This window comes from Tympanuchus pallidicinctus, unplaced genomic scaffold (genome assembly GCF_026119805.1).
Source record: "Tympanuchus pallidicinctus isolate F22 unplaced genomic scaffold, pur_lepc_1.0 scaffold2, whole genome shotgun sequence".
In the NCBI taxonomy this organism is placed as follows: Eukaryota; Metazoa; Chordata; class Aves; order Galliformes; family Phasianidae; genus Tympanuchus; species Tympanuchus pallidicinctus.
Genome location: NW_026294721.1, coordinates 43,614,353 through 43,633,015, shown reverse-complemented (window position 1 = coordinate 43,633,015; position 18,663 = coordinate 43,614,353). Strand labels below are relative to the sequence as shown.

The 18,663-nt window shown below is 43.7% G+C and overlaps 1 protein-coding gene across 1 annotated transcript; it reads left to right on the top strand.

The window, feature by feature from the left end:
• Positions 1-17,522, top strand: LOC128080334 (glycerol-3-phosphate acyltransferase 3). The gene is made up of 12 exons (XM_052682419.1): positions 1-214; positions 7,014-7,086; positions 10,942-11,212; positions 11,684-11,758; positions 12,235-12,324; positions 12,537-12,630; positions 13,040-13,155; positions 14,300-14,355; positions 14,790-14,875; positions 15,142-15,270; positions 15,793-15,872; positions 16,407-17,522. The coding sequence occupies exons 1-12, from the start codon at positions 71-73 to the stop codon at positions 16,531-16,533; spliced, it is 1,341 nt and encodes a 446-aa protein (XP_052538379.1). The 5' UTR covers positions 1-70; the 3' UTR covers positions 16,534-17,522.
• The last annotated feature ends 1,141 nt before the right edge of the window (positions 17,523-18,663 follow it).

Below are 18,663 nucleotides of genomic sequence, written 5' to 3'. Positions count from 1 at the left end.
GGGCGGCGGCGCCCGCGCCCGCGGGGACTGTGGTGGTGCCGGAGGTGCCGGCGGGCGCTCGCTCGCCGCCATGGAGGAGCTGGGCTCGCTGGCGGTGTCGCTGGGCACGGCGTGGCTCTCGCTGGTGCTCGCCCTCATCGTGCTGCCCTCGGCGCTGGGTGTCTCGCTGGGCATCTCCGAGGCCTACATGTGGGTGCTGGTGAAGACGCTGGAGGTAGGCGGCCCGCACGTCCTTCACGGCCGCGGTGCGCGGGCGGGGGCGCGGGGCCGCCGTGGCGGGCTGGGTACGGCCTGTGGCTGTGCCGTGGGTGCCGCCTCGGTTCGTCCCGTTCTTCAGCGATAGCTCTCGGGTGTGTCTGCCGTGGGTACGTTTTAAGGCTTTCGGTGCGAGTGAGCGTGCTTCAAGTGCTTTCTGGGGGGCCTGAGACAGATTTGTTCTGGTGTAGGGTGCGGAGTAGCCGTTCCCAAGCTGGGGAAGGGTTCTGAGGTGAGGAGCCGGCCGTGCTGGGCTCTGCTTCATTTTCTGAGCAGACAGACTCGTCCTGATTAGAGGAAACAAGGTGAACTTGAGGCGTGGATCATTCTCTCCTACAGAATGCGTGCATGTGGAGAACATCTCACAGCTGGCCTGTTGTTGAGAAATGTCCCCTTGGCTCACAGATAGACCTTGCTTAGCAGCTTGTCACAGAGCCAGTTCCAGGTAGTGCCTCCAGGAGCCCCTGGAGATAGGTATTGTCACATCTGACTTCTCTGTGACAGAAATAACATTAGCAGAGGAACGTGGTGAATATGGAGCTGTTGGCCTTGTGCAGCTGTGCTTACTGCCTGAAACTTCCTTGGCTGTTGAATTCAGTCTGTGGGCTTCCTGCTGAGTAGTGGCTGTGTTGAGTCATAGGATGCTGCAGTCTCGGACAAGTGAGACTCCTTGCAGTGGCTTTCTTGACAGCTTCCTCTTCAGTTCCAGCCTCGGATCTCCCAGCCAAACCCTCACCTTTGCCAGGATGATGGTGGGATCTTGGGCCTGTAAAGCAATTTGCATATCTACAGCATCTGTTGTCTCTTTGGGCTGGACTGAAGGAACTATTGCTGTTTATTGGGTTACTCTACTTTGGCTCTGCTTTGGTGTGTGATCCTCTCTTGGCTCACTGGGAGGGCATGGTGATTATGGTACTGAATTTCTGCATAGCTTGTACTGTCAGGTAATGTATGTGCGTTATTCGAGCTAATTTGTTACGATGGGCCAGCTCCACCATCTTGGGCACTGGAGTCTGGGTACCAAGTAAAAGGAGAGTCTGAAGTGTGCCAGTGTGTCTGTTAATCCCCACTGGTGTGTAATGTGGCAGACAAACGTGAGGCTGTGGTATGGAGCAAGATGAGAAGGGTGCTGGGCTTGAGATAGTATTTTTGTGTGCTTGTAGAAGTAGATCTGTTTACACTTGATTCAGAAGGGGCGATGCTTATTTCCTATGCTTCAGGCATGGCCCAGGGAAAGGGAGAGTAAAAGCTCCTTTAAAGAACAAAAGTGTTCTTGTGCTCTGGTGTGCTGATAATACTGACAAGGGAGATCAGTTGGTGCACAATGACTTTTTCTCCATGCTGAGCTGTCTTAGCAAGGAACATTATTCTAAGCATGTACAGACAGCAGTGTTGAGGATGTACTTCTGTTGGGCTGCATTGATTGAACTCAGAGTATTGTACTAGGGATGACCAGCTTTATATAAGGTACATAAACATGTATTTGTTTCTCTACATGAGAAGGTGAAAATAGAGGAGGACCATGACAAGCTATTCTTATATTGCAGTTGTGCTGGTTGCCTACTTGTTATCAGAAAATCTTCTTCCCCTGCTGTATTCTTTCCAGAATATTAACTCGCTTCTAAACTGCTCTTCCAAATTGAGAGGAAACTTCTGTCTGTGGCTTCCCTTCCAGTATGATAAGAACAATCTCTGGCACAGTGTTAGCATGTGTGTGTAGTTCAAATGTTGGGTAATTGCTACAAAAGCTTGTCTGGCAGCTGCTGACTTCTATGAAGAATACTTTAGGCTGATGCTGCCCTGTTGTGTTGATGCTCGTGGAATCACTCGCCACAGAAATATTTTTTATTGTTGAAATGACAGAGACTGCCTCCTGTGATCTGTCACAGCAAGACAGCTCTCTTTGTTGGTTTTAAACACTCCCAGGTTGCTTCCAATTTTTAATTTTGTGCATCTTTCTTTCCTGGTCTCAATCATATACTCCCCTCCATCAAAGTTTTCCATCTCTGGGGCTTTTGACTAGCAGAGAAAGCATTTTTTGGCTTGTTTTTTTTTCTCCCAGAGTGTGATAATAATACTTGGAGTAGTAGGTGTGTTCACATTATGTAACTGTGGCCCCTTGTGACAGAAGCAATTTCTACTAATTTATAATGCTGCCAGGCAGGGAATGCGCTTTCACTGAGAAGGGTGTAACAGTATTTAGCACCTATGAAGTGAAGGCGCTTGCTTTAGAGATCACTTGTACAACCTGACAGGACCTAATGTTGAGAATATACCTTGGGGCAACAAGGATGTCTTTGTGCCATTGATCAAACAGTAGGTCCTTGCCACGTGGGATGGGATGTGTTCCTTCCCTCATTCTCCAGGCATCAGCTTTGCTCACTAAGCCATTTGGGATTAGGAGCTATGGCATGTGATGCTAAGTGTAAGGGTGAGGAAAGAAAAGGCGAAATACATAGCCTGTAATCTGTGAATCACTGTGGGATTTCTGCTGAGTCATGTTGAATTCGTTGACTTCTATCATCAAGTTTTGCTGATTAGTGGTGTCTAACAGCATTGTTGAAGGTCTTTGTATCTCTGTAGTTGGTGTTGTTTGTGAGTTGTTGGGTGGAGAGCTCTGAGTTGAGAGGATGGCTCTGAAGGGGCAGAAGTTAATGGAAAGCAGCTCTTGAAGATGAGTCTGATGGGGATGATGCACTCATGCTGACAGGCCAGAAAAAGCTTTTGAAAAAGTGTTTTAGCACATCTACTACATAATCTTAAATTCCTTGGCTGTGTTAATTAAGTTCCTCAGCTGCCCCGGTCCTGTGCAGGTTCTTATGGGTGGTTTCAACAGATTTAATAATGAAGACTGCTTGTATGCAGGTAAGGTTGCTAGAGCTGGGGTTACCCTCCGCCGGGGTTGCATCAATAATTAATTCAACATCTTTCTGGTCAACAACACTGACCTGAAATGCTCCCAACTTCATTGCAAATGAGCACCAGTGTTTCTGATGCTGTTGATTAGTAAATGCTGTTCACAAAGAGCAGCAGCTGTAGCCACGTCTTGCCTTCAAGTTATAATGCATGGAGCTGGCATTAGCAGCTTAGCATTTCTGTTGTATATCCCCCTTCTTCTTTCCTGTAAAGCTAGAACAAGTTGTCCTGTTTGGAGGCAATGGCAAAGATATCTTATGAGGGTGAGGAAAAGATAACATGGATAACCAGAGAACTTTTCACCCCCCTCTGAAATGATTGCTCCTTTTCTTGCATTGCTGTTTTCATTTACACAGATTTCCCTGCCTCCCATTGCGTGGGAGGTGCTCTGAAATCTCTGTTGCTCTTGAGGTTTGGAAGGTCTCCAGGAAGGAGTGATCACCTAAACTAGCACGGCAGCTTTTGTGCTGAGCAGGACCTGCCAGCCTCGTTCAATAAATCAGCAGTGATTCCAACACCGTTATGATTTAAGATTTCAGTCTGCTTCAGTAGCTTGGTAATCTCTCTTTTCAATAATCAGTGAATACGGCTCCTAAATCAGAGATGATATTTCAAGATGATAAACAAGAAAAGCTCAATTTACTAGGGTAATAGGGGAAATGCACATTGTATTCTGAGCTGACTTGATCCATTCTCACAGATGATCTTTTCTGTTCGCTTTCATGAAGCCATGTGTTGCATTTGACTTTGTACATTGTATCTACTTGTAAATGTGTTGACTTTGAAAATCTTTTGCAATTTTATTTTATTATTATTACTATTATTATTTTGCGTCTGAAGTCTAATTGGACCTTTCTTGAGTACTGCATAACCCGTATAGGTCTCTTAACTATCTTATATAGGCTGTTGGTGCGTGGGGGAGTTTTTCAGGGGTTGGAAACTTAAAAGCCTTTCCTATCAGGATGAGGTGGGGATGTTCTCAAGGGAAGGTTGGTAGGCTATTCTTATCTGGCGAGATGTAGCATGGTATCTTCAGACTTGTGTGTGTGACTAAAGCATGAAAGCTACTTAGCTCTGAGCAGTGCAAATAGCAACGTTACCGAGTTGGATCTGTGGTGTTTGCATGCTTTGTCACTGCTGATTTCTAGCTTTACATACTAGTTCAATGAGTAGCACAGGATGCATGACTTACTTTTAGTGTTGAAGAATCTGGTGTTTTATGCTTCTTCCCAAAATCTGCTCTGGCGTCCCTGGAGAAGGCTTAGGTCTGCACCTGGCGCCTCAGGCTGCCTGCTCAGCACCTGCACTCATGTCAGTGTTACTGCAGTACATCCATGAAACCTGCCACGTGGCTTTTTGGTCATCTGCTTAAGAAAACTGAGCCTGTACTTGACTTTCAGGATGCTTTTTGATCTCCAGTACACAGACGGTATTTTCCTCTCTGTGAGATGAATCAGATTATGTAGTGAAAGCTCTTTGTGGTGTGAAGCTGAGCATTAGGGTAGCAAGCAGCTGAAGTCGCAATGGATGGTGCAGATCACCAGCTGGCAAGGAGGAAGGAAAATGACTCACATAGCTGCATGAGGTGCTTCTTGTTTTCCAAGTTGGATATAAACAAGCTTCTCACTTGATCAAAGTTAGATCAAGTGAGTGTCAAAGCCAGCAATTTATTTCAAGTGCCTAAGGATAAGTGGCATGATTACATTAGGTAAACTTGAGTTAGAATCAAGCAATGCTGCTTGGCACGTGCCTGGTCTTTGGAAGTTTGACAGACATGGGAGAAAGAGCTAATAAGATTTAAAGCTAGTTTGCAGTAGCAGCTGGTAGAGTTGTGCCCTGATAAGTGCCCAAAGTCTCACGTGTGAGAAAGGAACAAGAAGGGAAGATGGCCTAATGTGGTGGCTGGATGGCTTTCTGAAGAGTGCTTCAGTCTCCTGGGAGAGCTGGCAGTAAAAGTGAAGTTGCCTCAGCTCTCTCTCCCCTGATGGAGTGCAAGGCAGCAGTCCCTGGAAATGCTCTGTGCAACATCTGTAATGGTGCTGGGCTGTGGCCCTGTGCCCATCTGCTGGGAAAGCAAAGGGCAAAAAGAACAGTCCTCTCTGATCTTTTCCTTTGCCCTTCAAGTTCTCTTTTGGGGGACTGCAGCTTGCCTAAGTTAGATGAAGAAGTGGACTATTAGACTGAGTGGGAAACACAAATGTATTCTGAGAAGGTGGTAGAAGGTTGGTTGGTGGACTTACGTGAGTCTGTGGTCTCTATGTGCTTTGGGGAAAAGTCCATTACTTGCTTTGCTAAGTGAAGTGTCAGAGGATATTGCTATATATTGGCATATTGCAAATTTCAGAGTATTGCACAACTATGTCTCAATAGCCTGCATCTTCAAGTTGTTGCTGCCTTGTGCTTGGTTGGGCTGAAACTTTCTTTGGATGTGAGCTGAGCTTGTAACCACAGGATTTCTGTAATGAGAATAATCAGAAGAGAGTTGCATATTTTTTCTAAGCTCCAGAGAAGCTCTTTCCCTCGTTGTGCAAAGCAAAAGTGGGCCGGCACAAGGTTTTGAAGACTTATTTGAGGAGGACTTGATATAGTGAGATGGGATATAGGAAGCAGTTCTATCAGTGCTGGTCATGAGAGCTTAAGTGCTGGAGGTAATGCCTTCAGGATGGACCTAAATCCCCAGTGCCCCACAGCTGTGTTGAATGGAAAAGGAGAAAACAGCATGGTTTAGCTTTGGGCTGACCCAAACGATGTCCTGTGACTTCCATCTGTCCCACCTTGCTTCGAGTCCTTTCTGCATAGATTAACACAGCCTGTTTCTGTGCTGTGAACTAACACGACTTTGCTGCTGGAACTGCGAAGGTCTGAACAGCAGAAGATCAGTGTTTTTTTGAAAGCACTTACCATAATAACTTTTCTATGAATAAGGTAAGGTCTCAGGGGGAAGGAACTAAAACAGTTACCTCCTTCAGAGTGAGCTACTAAGCCAGTCCTCTTCAGCTGGACTTTCCATCTGATGGCAAAGTAGCTGTGTGGAGGAGTGGACCCAGGGCAGAAGATCTGCTCCAAGGTGATGGGCAGGCTCCAGGGCAGCCGAGGGTTTGCTGTGGTCGACCTGATAAAAATGAAACCTGAAGTAGGCAGAAGGGCTGTTGCATGGTGCTGCGCAGAGCTGACAGAGCTGAAGGTCAAGAAAGCCCAAGAATAATGTAAACTAGCTACAGCCTTGCCAGAGCTGCAAGTGAGAAGATGTTTCATGATGCCAGGGAGGTTCTACCTCATGTTTGTGGGCAGGTGGAGGTGCTGAGAAGCTTCAGTGTGCTCCCTGTGGCCAGGGGAGCAAGGGTTCCTTCCTCCCATCTTTCAGCCTCCTTTTCCCAAACTGTGTAGTAAAAAACAACCCTGGTGAGCTGGCTTGTTCAGGCCTCAGTTGGACTTAATCCACTGAGGACCTTATTTTTATAGTTTGATCTTTTTGTAGTGAAATAGCATTGGTAGAATGAGTTGCATTGTGCTATGTGCTCATCAGGGTTGTTGTGCTGCTCAGCTCCAGGAGCTGCCCAGTGACGGAGGCTTGTGGTGGCTCTGTGCCTGAAATGACAGGCTCGGTGTTGCTTCTCTGAAGACTGGCAAGCAGTCAGAAAGAGCTGACTGTACCTGCATGGTTTTTGTTATTAGACATATTCAACAGTATTCCTTCAGAGGGGTAGTATATATATGGTTTTAGGAATACCAGTGATTATTATCTGGTGAAGAGACTGAAAATTACAGTGTTGCTTTGCAGGACACTTCTTTCTTAAGTGATTACTACACTGGAAAATTAATGTGTTCTTTCTTTTCAACAGTGGGCCACTATACGGATTGAAAAAGGTGTCAAAAAGCCACAGCCACAGATGCTGAAGATTCCTGCTGCTAATGGTAAGAACTTGGATTAAGATCATATTGTTAAGACTAACATGCTGGAGTAGGCAGACCGAGCCCTTTTCAAATGAGAAAGTATGTGTGAGCTCAAGAAAGAGAAATAATAGAGGAGTGGGATGGCCATCTACTTACTGTATGTCTAATTATTTTGCAATGCTACTGGCACGTTCACTGTTCCTGCAGAGGGGAAACATGAGTTGCAATATGAACGTGCTTTTGTCTTGAAAGCAGCGTTTAGATTACAGCCTGCAAAGCTGTTTGCCAACTCTATCTTGGGAGCATCAGGGTGCATTTAGTAATATCTTAGTAGATCTGACCACATAGTGGACTGTGTTCCACAAGCTCTGTGCTATTGGAGGTCTATGGATATGTGTGCTGTTATACTTTTTCTCTTAGTGTGCTGGTGTTAAGAGTTGGTCCCTTGACTTAGTTAATTCACAGGTAAGCTTCTTGCTGCTCTCTTTTGTTAAGACAGCTGAATAGTTGCTTCATATTTCTTTCTTTAGCCCAAGTTTGAAATAATGTGGTGGTGTTTAAAAAAACAACTGTTTCTTATCCCATACAGTGCATGTATCATGGTAGCTTGTGCTAGGTCACTGTTGGCCACAAGAGGATCTGGGAACTGTGTATGCAGTGAGTGTAGCTCTGGTCCTGGTACCAACTGCCTTTGTGTCACCATGGATTTGCTCTGCTTTCTTGACTGCTTTAGTGTCAGTGTTTTCTCTGTCTCTCTCTTTGTTTGGCAGCAGAGCTGGAAGCAGGAGTTTGCCCTTTAGCATACAAGTGAATTATTATCTGATTCTACCAGTTAGCTGATGTGACTGTGATACAATAATGGGGATTGAGCTGCAGAGCTGATTGATTGCATTTCATCTGCAAAGGAGCATCCTTACCAATACTGGAAACACTGGTTATTGTGCTGTCTTTATGGCAGGCCTGAAATAGGCTTTGATGGTAGCAGACTCAGCTACCAGTTGGCAGCTGTAACAGTAAACTGGAGGTACTGCACAGCAGTTCTTAATGCATGTCAAAATTGATCTCCTAACAATTTCTGTCGTGGCTGGAGAAAAACTTATTTTTTCTGTGTCATGTGTGTGTTTTGAAGATTATCTGGGGGGACAAAAAGGTGTTTCATCAGCTACCTTATGCTCCACAGAGTCAGTGATACAGGGAGTGAGACTCATCCTTCATTTAAGGGTGATGAGTCCCATCATACCTTGGGTCACTGAGAGTATGGAGGATGTGACTGTGCTGCTCTAATTGCAGAGTCGGAGAGAGCACTGTCCTTCCTCTAAGTTTGATTGTGGAGGCACATAGGTTTTTTTTTCCTAGAAAGGAGAGGAAAGCTTTAGAGAGAGAAGACTTAAACAGTGCATGTTGTTCTGATCTACTTCTTTGAGAAGGTGTGGGAAGCATGGAGGATATCTGTGCTCTCACACCAAACTGCTTTCTCTGCACTACTCTTGTAGGGACTGACTTATGATTAGGTTCCTGTACGTGGGTGAGACTACTTGGTGACTGGGGTGGGTGAAGGTCTATCAATCCTGTATTGGCATTTGCTGAGGTGTCAGAATGTGAGGAGGCAGAGGCCTGGTTGCATTATGCAATATTTACTGAGGGAGGAGAAATTTCTGCTGATAATGAATTGTTGCGTAGCTGATTAAAATGGGGTAAAGGTGGTGGTCTGCACGTGTGTATGCATGTGTGTGTTCAGTGCTGGCTGACACGAGGGGAATGTGCACTACCTCTCCTGTCTGTCCTAACAACCCAGTGCTCAGTGGGAGATGGGTCAGGAAAAAAGGGAATGTTGCACATACAAGGACTAGTTTTTTTCATTGCAGAGGAACGATGTGCTTACTCAAATACCTTAAATACTAATCTCACCTGGTCTCTTGATGTAAATGTGAGAAGGTGACTGAGCAGACACTGCCTTTCTCTCCAGTACCAAAATCCTGTGTATTTCATACCTGTTAGCAAAAATAGCAGTCAGACCCATGTGTGTGAAGAGTAGTCCCAAGAAACATGTTAGCTGGTTCTTGCTACGTGAGGAATCATCTGGGACTGTTTCCTTGTGTTTAATGTTTAAAGGGCAGTGTGCTTCTGTGCTGGTCCCAGTATTTGAGCTCTTGGATGAGCAGGTATTTAGAGGTTAGATCTGGGTCTCAGAGCAGCTGGGGAGCCAGCTCTGAGCTGTCAGTGTAAGTGCAGGCTGGTCAAAAAGCACTCCTCTTCAAGTTGATGGGTATGAAAACACTGAAGCACTGTTAAAGTCACTTATGTGACATCCACTAGAAGACATATGCAAGTAATGTAAGTAGCAGATAGTGAGAAGTTTGAGGCTTGCATAATTAGCTAGCTAACCAGTGTGTGAGAACTGAGAAGCTCAGGGCTCGTGTTGCCATGCTGAGTAATGCCGTAGCTATGGTGTGTTGTTGAGAAAGATCTTTGCTGTACTCCTACCTAAAGCTGTCTTTCAGCTACCTCTGGCAATCTGAGCTCTGCCTACGGCCAAGGGATTAAAGGCTGTTAAACACTATCTTCTGATAACCAGAGGGCTAAGTATATCACTTAAGTAGCATGTGCTTAGTTGTGATCCTAATACCTTCAGGTCCTGCTTGTAATACCTTGTCCCAAAGGCAGCCTATGCACAGGGGTGTGACGATGACTGTGCGGCTGGTGAGGAAAGGTTACAGCTGTGGTGTGCCAGCAGTGTGTTCAACTTGAGCCTTGTGTCAGTGCTCATGGCAGTTTGAGCTGAGAAGCCCGAGCTGGGAAGGCAGCTGCTTGGCTGAGCTTTCTGGGTTCTGGGAAGCAGTGCATGGAATGTTGCTGGTGCGCTGGGTGCTGGAGTCTCACTGGCCCACTTGTTGGCTGTGACTTCTCTTCCACCCCAGCAGCTGAGTGGAGCAAGAGGCTGGGCTGTCTGGCCTGCAGTGTGGAGGTCGGGCCCCCTGACACTTCTAAGGGACTGCCTGAAAAAGAAGGAATGTGAAATAAAGCTCCGATCTGTGCTTAGAACACTACACAGAAGTAATCCGTGCTGCTGAATGTGGTGCTTTGTATAATTCAGATTCTGAGGGAAATGTGCATGTTTGGGTGTGCCATATTTATTTCCTTATGTTTATAGGCTAGCAAAAGGAAAATGTGCTGTTCTTGATGAAATAGCAAGCTATGGCTGCAAAATTCAGGTGTGAAGATGCTAGGAGTTTGCAGTGTGATGTCTTTCTTGGGTGCTTTTTTCAGTATTTACATTGGAGGCTTCTGAGGCATTTCTTGGAGCTCCTTGTGTTCACACGTATGTGTGATACAGTGCAGTACAAAGAATTCCCACATCAGTTGTAATGTGACTATTGTATGTAATGTATCTCTGGATGGCAAGGCTTTTTTGGGAATTCAGGGGAAGTTAAGCCCTGCAGGGTGTGTACTTGTGAGAAAGGCTTTTGTAATTTGAAACAGCTGGATGCTTCCTCCTTCCCCGTGTGTCTCGACCTTGAGACACAGCAGATACGCAGTTCATCAGAGGGCATCTGACAAAGTAGTTACCTGAACTTGGACCTCTGTCATGCAGTTGAGTGTCTGAGGGGATGGTGGTTCTGGTTAAATGCTATTCTGGATTTCTTCAGTCATCAATTACTTGAGCCAGTCCAGAAAGCAGCTACTTGATCTTTATATTTACATGACTTGTCTTTAAAAGCTCATATAGCAAGTGAATGCTTATCAAACAGTGAGCTTTAAAAAAAAAAGTCCAGCTCTGACAGTAGATTTGTATCCTAAACCAAAGCAGAGTTCTGGAGGGTGACTGTTTAATTTATAGATTTGCTTCTTCATATGGTTACCCTTTTCTTCCTTAAGGTATCATTGAAAGAAATGAAACACCTATGGAGAAAGAAATTGCGGGTCTACATCGAATGGAGTTCCAATTCTCCGACATATTCTATTTCTGCAGAAAAGGGTTTGAGGCCATTGTGGAAGATGAAGTCACTCAGAGGTTTTCCTCTGAAGAGCTGGTCTCCTGGAATCTCCTCACAAGGACTAACGTCAACTTCCACTACGTCAGCCTGAGGCTTACTGTTGTGTGGGTCATTGGGGTTATAGTGCGGTACTGCTTCCTTCTGCCACTCCGGTAAGCTTGCAGCTGCAGAGGGTTTTTGTTGCTCAGGGATCACATAAATGTGCTCCTCCCCGTTTTTTTTCAGACTAAGTCAAAATTGGCATATACAGAAGATCAAGTGGCTTAAACTCTCCTCTGAGTTGCTAAGAAGCCATTCAGAGCATTTATCTTGTGCACTGAGGACAGTACGTGAGGTCTATTGATCATCTCTTCGTGGAATGCTTTCCCTAAGTCGCTTATATTGAAAATGTGAATGTAAACTGTGCAGTCCTCTAAATATCAGTGTCAAACTTGCACACTACATGCGTCAGGGCATCTGATGCTGCTGCCTTAGCTAGTTTGGTTTTGAGCATTGTATATCAGGGAATTAACTGACTGTGCAAAGGATCTGCAGGATAATTGAACACTGGAGTTCCTTTTCTGTTGCAGTGTGATACTGATATAAATTGAATTTTCTTGGCTTTTATGTCTGTTTCTCTGTAGCTTTACTCTCGCTGCCATTGGGATTACCTCAATGATTGTGGGGACAACAGTGATAGGACAGTTTCCAAACAGCAGGTGAGTGCTGTCTGTGTGAGGATCAAACTGCCAATTAGGTAGCCTTGCATCAGTCCAAAGTACTGAAGATTGAGACTGGACAGGTTTTACACGTTGTGGACTACTGATAGTCTGCTCTACCCACAAAAATGCTGCCTTGCTGAGGGTGGCTGCTTGCCATGTTTGGCACTGAGGCTAGTGCTTCGATGGGGCCCTTCTTGCTGCCATGAGAAATACTCACCTAGAGTACTAAAAGAAAAAAAAAAAAAAGACTGTTTTTTAAATCCCAGCACAAGTGTCTTGCTTAGGTAAATGAGACCAAGGACATGATGTGCCTCTTGGCATAGGTGTAGTGGGTGGTAGACCTGGGATTAGTCCTACACCACAGTTCCAGGAAAATCTTTTAGCCCTATGTTATGTTGAGTAGGGTAAAGGACTTATCCCATGTGTCTAGCTGCTTTCCAGCATGCCCCAGATGCCTGTGTCTTCTCTTTCAGTCTGAAAAACTATCTGAGTGAAGTGGTGCACCTCACATGCTCCCGGATCCTTGTGAGAGCTCTGTCTGGGACTATCCATTACCATAACAAGTGAGCAAGCTAATGTTACGGCTTTAAAACTGTGTTTATGTTCCTTTGTTTATGAGTATTCTATTAGGAACTGGGGGAGGTGTGTGGAGGGGAGGGCAGTTTGTTCCTGAACCACAGGTTTATGTCATGCTAGGTGATGATTTAACTGATGGCTTTACAGAGTTGTGGTGCTGAGTGCACTAGTAGTCTAACAACTAATTGTGTAATTGCAGGGAGAACAAACCTCAGAAAGGAGGCATTTGCGTTGCTAACCACACATCACCGATAGATGCGATCATTCTGACCAACGATGGATGCTATGCAATGGTATGAGGAGACTGATGGCAGAGAGGAAAGATGGGAAAAGGAAAAGGAAAAAACCATTGACATAATGGTTCACGAGTTCAGTATTTTTTTTAGCTTTCAAAATTGGTGGATAAGGTTACCTTGAGCGTGAGTCACTGGGGAAAAACATAAAGTATGTTGAAGTTTGACTTCAAGTTTCATGTTGATGAAATTGCTCTGGGAATGTCAATTCAGGCTCTGTTTGAAATACTTCAGAGGCTTTCTTGCGTGCTTGTAGATCCTTTCAAGTGAATGTGCTTTAATAACTTCTGTGCACACTACTCAATCCTGAGATGTGATTTACAGTATGACCTAATCTGCTGGGATGCAAGAGAGAAAACTGTTCTTTTCTGGAGGTCTTGTTTGCTGATGTGTTTCACTGGGCCTGCAGGTTGGCCAGGTTCACGGTGGATTGATGGGAGTTATTCAAAGAGCCACCGTGAAGGCCTGTCCTCATGTCTGGTTTGAGCGCTCGGAAATTAAAGACCGCCATCTAGTGACAAAAAGGTGAGGTGTGAGCTGGAATGGGGAATTGTGCTACTCGTGTGACTCTGGTACATTCTAGTGATTCAAAGACCACCTCTGAACAGTCATTCTACAATTGAAGATCCCGATTTATGAAGTAAGCTTTGAAGAGACCCATATCAGGAGACATGCTTGTGGAAAGACAGAAGTGCAAACAGGCAGTGAGGTTGCAGTGGGAAATGGGGAAATTGTATGACCTGAAGATCCTGAAAGTTCAAAAGGTTGATTTGCAGAAGTGTCATCTTTTGGCATGTGCAGTTGCCTTTATTCCACATGGGCACTGCTGATTATAAACCCCAATCATAGGGACGCTAGTAAACTGTTATTGCAACTTACTGTAAACTGGCATGAAACAGAGTGTTGTTCTTGTAGTGGGTTGAAGAGATGGTGTCCACTGATCAGGTTTATTCAGAATGACCTGAAAGTGCTTGTTTGAGTGGGCTTTGGTACAGTGGTCAAAATGAATGGCTCCTGAGTCACAGAGAAGTGCTTGAAAGAATGAAACAGTTCAGGTACAAAGGTTCTAGTAAGATCTGAAATGCAAGGGACAACCACAGAATATCAGATCTGGGAAATTATCATCCTAACAGCTACTTTGCTGTTAAAGTCACAATATTTAAATTAAATTAACTTGAATTCTGCATATGAAGTGGACTTTCTATAACAGGATCTGTCTAGGCTTAATTCAAGAAGGGAGGTGTTAGACATGATAGTCTTTGCTTGCTGATGTGGAGGTGGAGTGTGTGGGGAAGTATCTGGCTGAAAAAGATCTTCCAACAAGTGTGGCAGGTTTTTTCCTGCTGTAAGCCACTTGTAAACTGAGTTTGTTTGGAGTTAATTGGCATGACCTAATGGCATAGGTTGCTTGGCTTTCCTGACAACCATTTATAAAGTAACATACAGGCAAAGCGTTGCTTCAGTGTAAAACTAATTGGAACAATTTGTATGTGGTAATGAAGGACTCATTGTACAGTGTTTCAGATTTGTTGCAAAAGAATGGAAAGTACAGATTTGTGTCCATTAAACAGTTTTGGTTTCTTACAGTGTGTTTGGTAATCTGATACATCTGCCTGGGGAAAGAAATGTGGAAGAACAGCTGTTTTAACTTTACCTTTTGCTTCCACAGACTCAGGGAACATGTGGCAGATAAGAACAAGCTTCCAATCTTAATTTTCCCAGAAGGTAAGAAGTTGAACTGTTCTTTTTTTCCCTCTGTTGAGCATACGTTCATGTCTGTTCTTTTCTTGTGATTTGTGGTGCCCAAATGAATTCTCACCTCTGGGTTAGCTTTCTTATTTTATTCATCTTTCATGTAAAATTACCCTAAGGCAATGCAATACTGCCCTGCTTGTTGGGTGTCCTGGCCAAAGAATGAGAAGACAGTTTATTTTGCCCCATGAATGTTTATTCACAGTGCTACTGATCTAACCTTAGCCTTGACTTTTTTCTCTCACACACGCTGTGGCTTTATTCAGCAAATCAATCACAAGAGAAGGAAGAAAAGCGAGTGTGGAGAGGTGCTTAACTTCCCCATAAGGGCCTGCCTTTACTCCTCCTTGCTGTTGCTACTGAAATGTGCTAGGCTTTGTGAAATACTAACTTTATCTTCTGCACAGGCACCTGTATAAACAATACATCCGTAATGATGTTCAAGAAGGGCAGCTTTGAAATAGGAGGGACAATCTATCCTGTTGCAATCAAGGTATGAGGAAGTGTCTGGCTGCTCAACTTGAAAATGATTTGGGGTCTGTTTTTGTCAGGGTGATGGGAAGCTGTCTCAGAGCTGCTAATGAAAAGCGCAGTAGCAGTGACAACTGGCCACTTGCTGTGGTTGATTCCTGGCTTGCAAGTGACTGGAATGAGCCTGGCCTGTGGCTGAAAGCACCCACCCTTGTGCTTAAGACAAACTGTGGTGATTTGTGAGGGAAAGAGTGTTTTCATTTTTATTTTTCCTGTGATCCCTTGCAGTATGATCCTCAGTTTGGAGACGCGTTCTGGAACAGCAGCAAACACAACATTGTCAGCTACCTGCTGAGAATAATGACCAGCTGGGCCATTGTTTGCCACGTGTGGTACATGCCACCAATGGTTAGAAAGGTAAGATCATCACTGTTTGCAAGTGTCTCTTTGCACTCTTCTCCAAAACCCCTGTCCACTCCATGTCTCCAAATCTGTTTTATGCAGGGCTTTTATTGGTGGTTAGTTTAATAAATGATTAGACTTAGCTTTTTCAGATGTATTGAAATACTGGGAGAATCTCTGCTGAATGTAGAATGCAGCTCAATACTACCATTGCTGTACTAAAGATGCAAAGAATAGTGGTAAATATACTGCTGTATATGATAGCGTTGCTACTAATGCAAGCTGCAGTTAATGGTATGTTTGTAGCTTAAAACCTTATCCTCTCTATTAATCCATGATTTTGGAGCACAAGTTCCCTTAACTTCAATATTGTGGAGAAAAATGAGCTAAATGTTTATCTCATGGAAACCTCAGGTTATGTTGGCATGAGGAGGGTGGGATTACTTGGTACACAGTTAATGATGGAGCAGATGATGGTGATGGAGGTCAGTTTGAATTTACTTCTCTCTGTTTTGATTCAACTTAAAACACTCAAAGGATGGAGAAGACGCTGTTCAGTTTGCCAACCGAGTAAGGTCAGCCATTGCTCGCCAAGGGGGACTGACTGAACTTCCCTGGTAAGCGACTGCATCATTAGTAAGACTGTATGGACTGCTTGAACTTGTAGGCTTCTGTTAGTTGTTAAATGTTTTTTGATTGAGAAACGCATCTAACTTCATTTTACCTGGGAGAATACAAGGGAGTAACTGTAACAGTCATATACGTGTATATGAATAAAAAAATCTATGGAAAATGGGTGAACTGATTCAGCTATGAGGCCATCTGGCCATAGGAAAAGCCCCTCAGATGGGCAAAGACTTGTATCCTAGTTGGAACCTGTTGTCAGCACTGGATCAGACTGCTTTAATAAATGAGCTCTACAGTTGGACAACATGTGCATTAAGGCTTAAAGTACGTACTGTTTAGAGAAACAAAGAAAAAAAAACTACTAAAACTGGTGTAGAAGTTGAGAAAAATCTCTGAGATGTTGGATGTTAAGAGTAGAGTTGACTCACATCAGTTGATGTGACGTGTAGTTTGATGATAGCGTATTTAAAACAAAAAAACTCAACAGCAAACATGATGGCTTACTCTTTGCTCTTTCTCTGCAGGGATGGAGGTCTGAAACGAGCAAAAGTCAAAGATAGTTTCAAGGAAGAACAACAGAAAAACTACAGCAAGATGTTAGTGAGAAATGGATCACAAAGAAGTCTTTCTGCAGGAACAGAGTCAGACTGAAAGGTGGTTCTTAAAAACAAGTATTGTGCAACCAGCCTTAGCAGGAATAGTGTTTTTCTTTTTTTTTTTTTTTAATTAACACAAAAACAAAGCAACAAAATCCCTTTTGCATATGCATATTCTCTGTATGGCTGGTGCAGAGCCTGCTAACAGCAGTGTCTCCTTATCTCTTTTCACTTCCTTGTTCCTCTGAATTTTTGTGCAATAAGGCACTGTAAGTCCTTGTATTCTCCTGCAGAACATGCAAAGGGTTAAAAGACTAAAGGGGTTAAAAAACAAAACAAAACTACTGCCTTTCTTCTGAGCTTGTAAGAATAAGGGGAAATACACAGAGTAATGTCAGGGCACTGGTTGTGCAGATAATTCTTGTTTGTGGTTCTTGGAAGCTTTAAACAATTTTCTTTTTCTGTTGCTCAGACTTTTCTAGTTGTGGGTTTCTTAAATATTTTAGGATGATATCAGAACTGTAATATTGACTGCTTTTGTTAGCTTGCACCTGGATGTGCAAGGGGAAACGGGAGTAAGGACTGCAGAACTCAAAGGATAGGAAAGGAGTTTGCCTTGTCAAAAGTGCAGTTCAAAGATAGTGAGGAATTTGGTGGCCTTATGACATGGAATTGCCTTTATTGAAAACTGTTTCTGAAGGGAAGGGGCAAGTCCTCAATCTCCCTGCCCACTGCTGCTGTCAAAGTTGGTTTCTTTAGACTACAAACTATAAAGATTCATTATGCAGCTGGATACCACAGGCTTTGACAGATGTATTTTCATGAAGTGGATTTTCAGGACTACCCTTCTGCAAAAATTGCTGCTAATGACTGAAAGATTTAAAGAGCCACTCCAATTCAGTAAAACATTTCTGGGCTAGCAATAGCTACAGCTGTAAGCTGTACAGAGGATCTGTAAGTCATCTGTGATAAAGTGGCACACTCGAAGTTGCAATATGTTGCTGTCTTAATGTAAAGAGTTAATAAATTCTATATTTCTAATGAGTGTTGTGTGGCATTTATGTTCTTTTCTATGAGAATTAATGCAAACCAGTTTTACTTCCTGGTAACATGGGAACTTAAGTCACTGTAACATAAAGAACCAGTTATTGCTGAGCTCTCACTTACCTGTTTTCTAACCTTTTTCCTTTTTTTTTTTTTTTTCCTCTTTAAACTAGCGTAGTGTTTCTGCTGTCTAGAGTAGGAGACATCATGCAGGCTGAACTTGAAGTCAAGTCAGGGAGACTCAGGTAATTAAGGTAATTAACTGGAAAAAAAAATGAGTTTGTAAATTTGTAACAAACTGTGAGTTGACTTCGTATGTCTTTCCCTGTAGCAAAGAGACTTTGAATATAAGACAGAGTAGAAAAAGTTACTGTACTAGAACTGAAAATCGCATTTGAAACTGTTCCAACATAGTCTTACAAATAAGCATTCCTGGTACATTTTCCATTATCTCTAGGTACATGAATTTACACAGACATAAATGTCTGAGCATTACATAGGCACAGTCATATTTTTGTTTGTTTTGTATAACTAATCATGAAACCTGTTTGAGGTATGTGACCTTAGAAGAAGGCATCAGAAACCATCCTTATAAATACTTTCAGGTTTAGCATTACAGACCTTTATAAGAGCAAACTATTTGTATGGAGAAGGTTAGAGAAGTAACAAAAGTGAGATGCAAGCAAAGGCTTTTCCCTTATTTGAACCTAGTTCCATTTTGAACTATTATATTAGTCCTGTTAAGATGAACTTGCGCAAACTTTGGGTTAATGAATGTGGTTGTCATAATTTCTGGATGTTTTCTCTGAGCTGTATTTGCTAGCTTGTATTGTCAGTAGGAAGCCTTCTGAAAGGAGGACTTTTAAATAACATGCACAGGTGTATATACATGCACAAACGTACACACTGTAGCAGAAATGCTCAGTCACAGCTTGAACCAGTGACTGAGCACCTGGTGGGAAGGCAGGGCCAGCCCTGTGGAACTCAGGTTCGTGCAATGTAGCTGAATGACCAGAAGGGGTGGGGTAAGGATTCACCCCTTCCCAGACCTCATTTAAGGGTTGGCAGTGGAGGTGAGGGTATTTTGCTGGAGATCCCTGCCTACCTGAGGCCCTCAAAAGGTAAGAAGCTTTTTTTCTTT

Excerpts from the sequence above, each read along its gene's own strand:
- LOC128080334 (XM_052682419.1), top strand. The coding sequence starts at position 71 with ATGGAGGAGCTGGGCTCGCTGGCGGTGTCGCTGGGCACGGCGTGGCTC. Across the intron at positions 7,087-10,941 it reads GAAGATTCCTGCTGCTAATG|GTATCATTGAAAGAAATGAA; the intron begins GTAAGAACTTGG and ends TTCTTCCTTAAG. Across the intron at positions 14,876-15,141 it reads TCTATCCTGTTGCAATCAAG|TATGATCCTCAGTTTGGAGA; the intron begins GTATGAGGAAGT and ends GATCCCTTGCAG.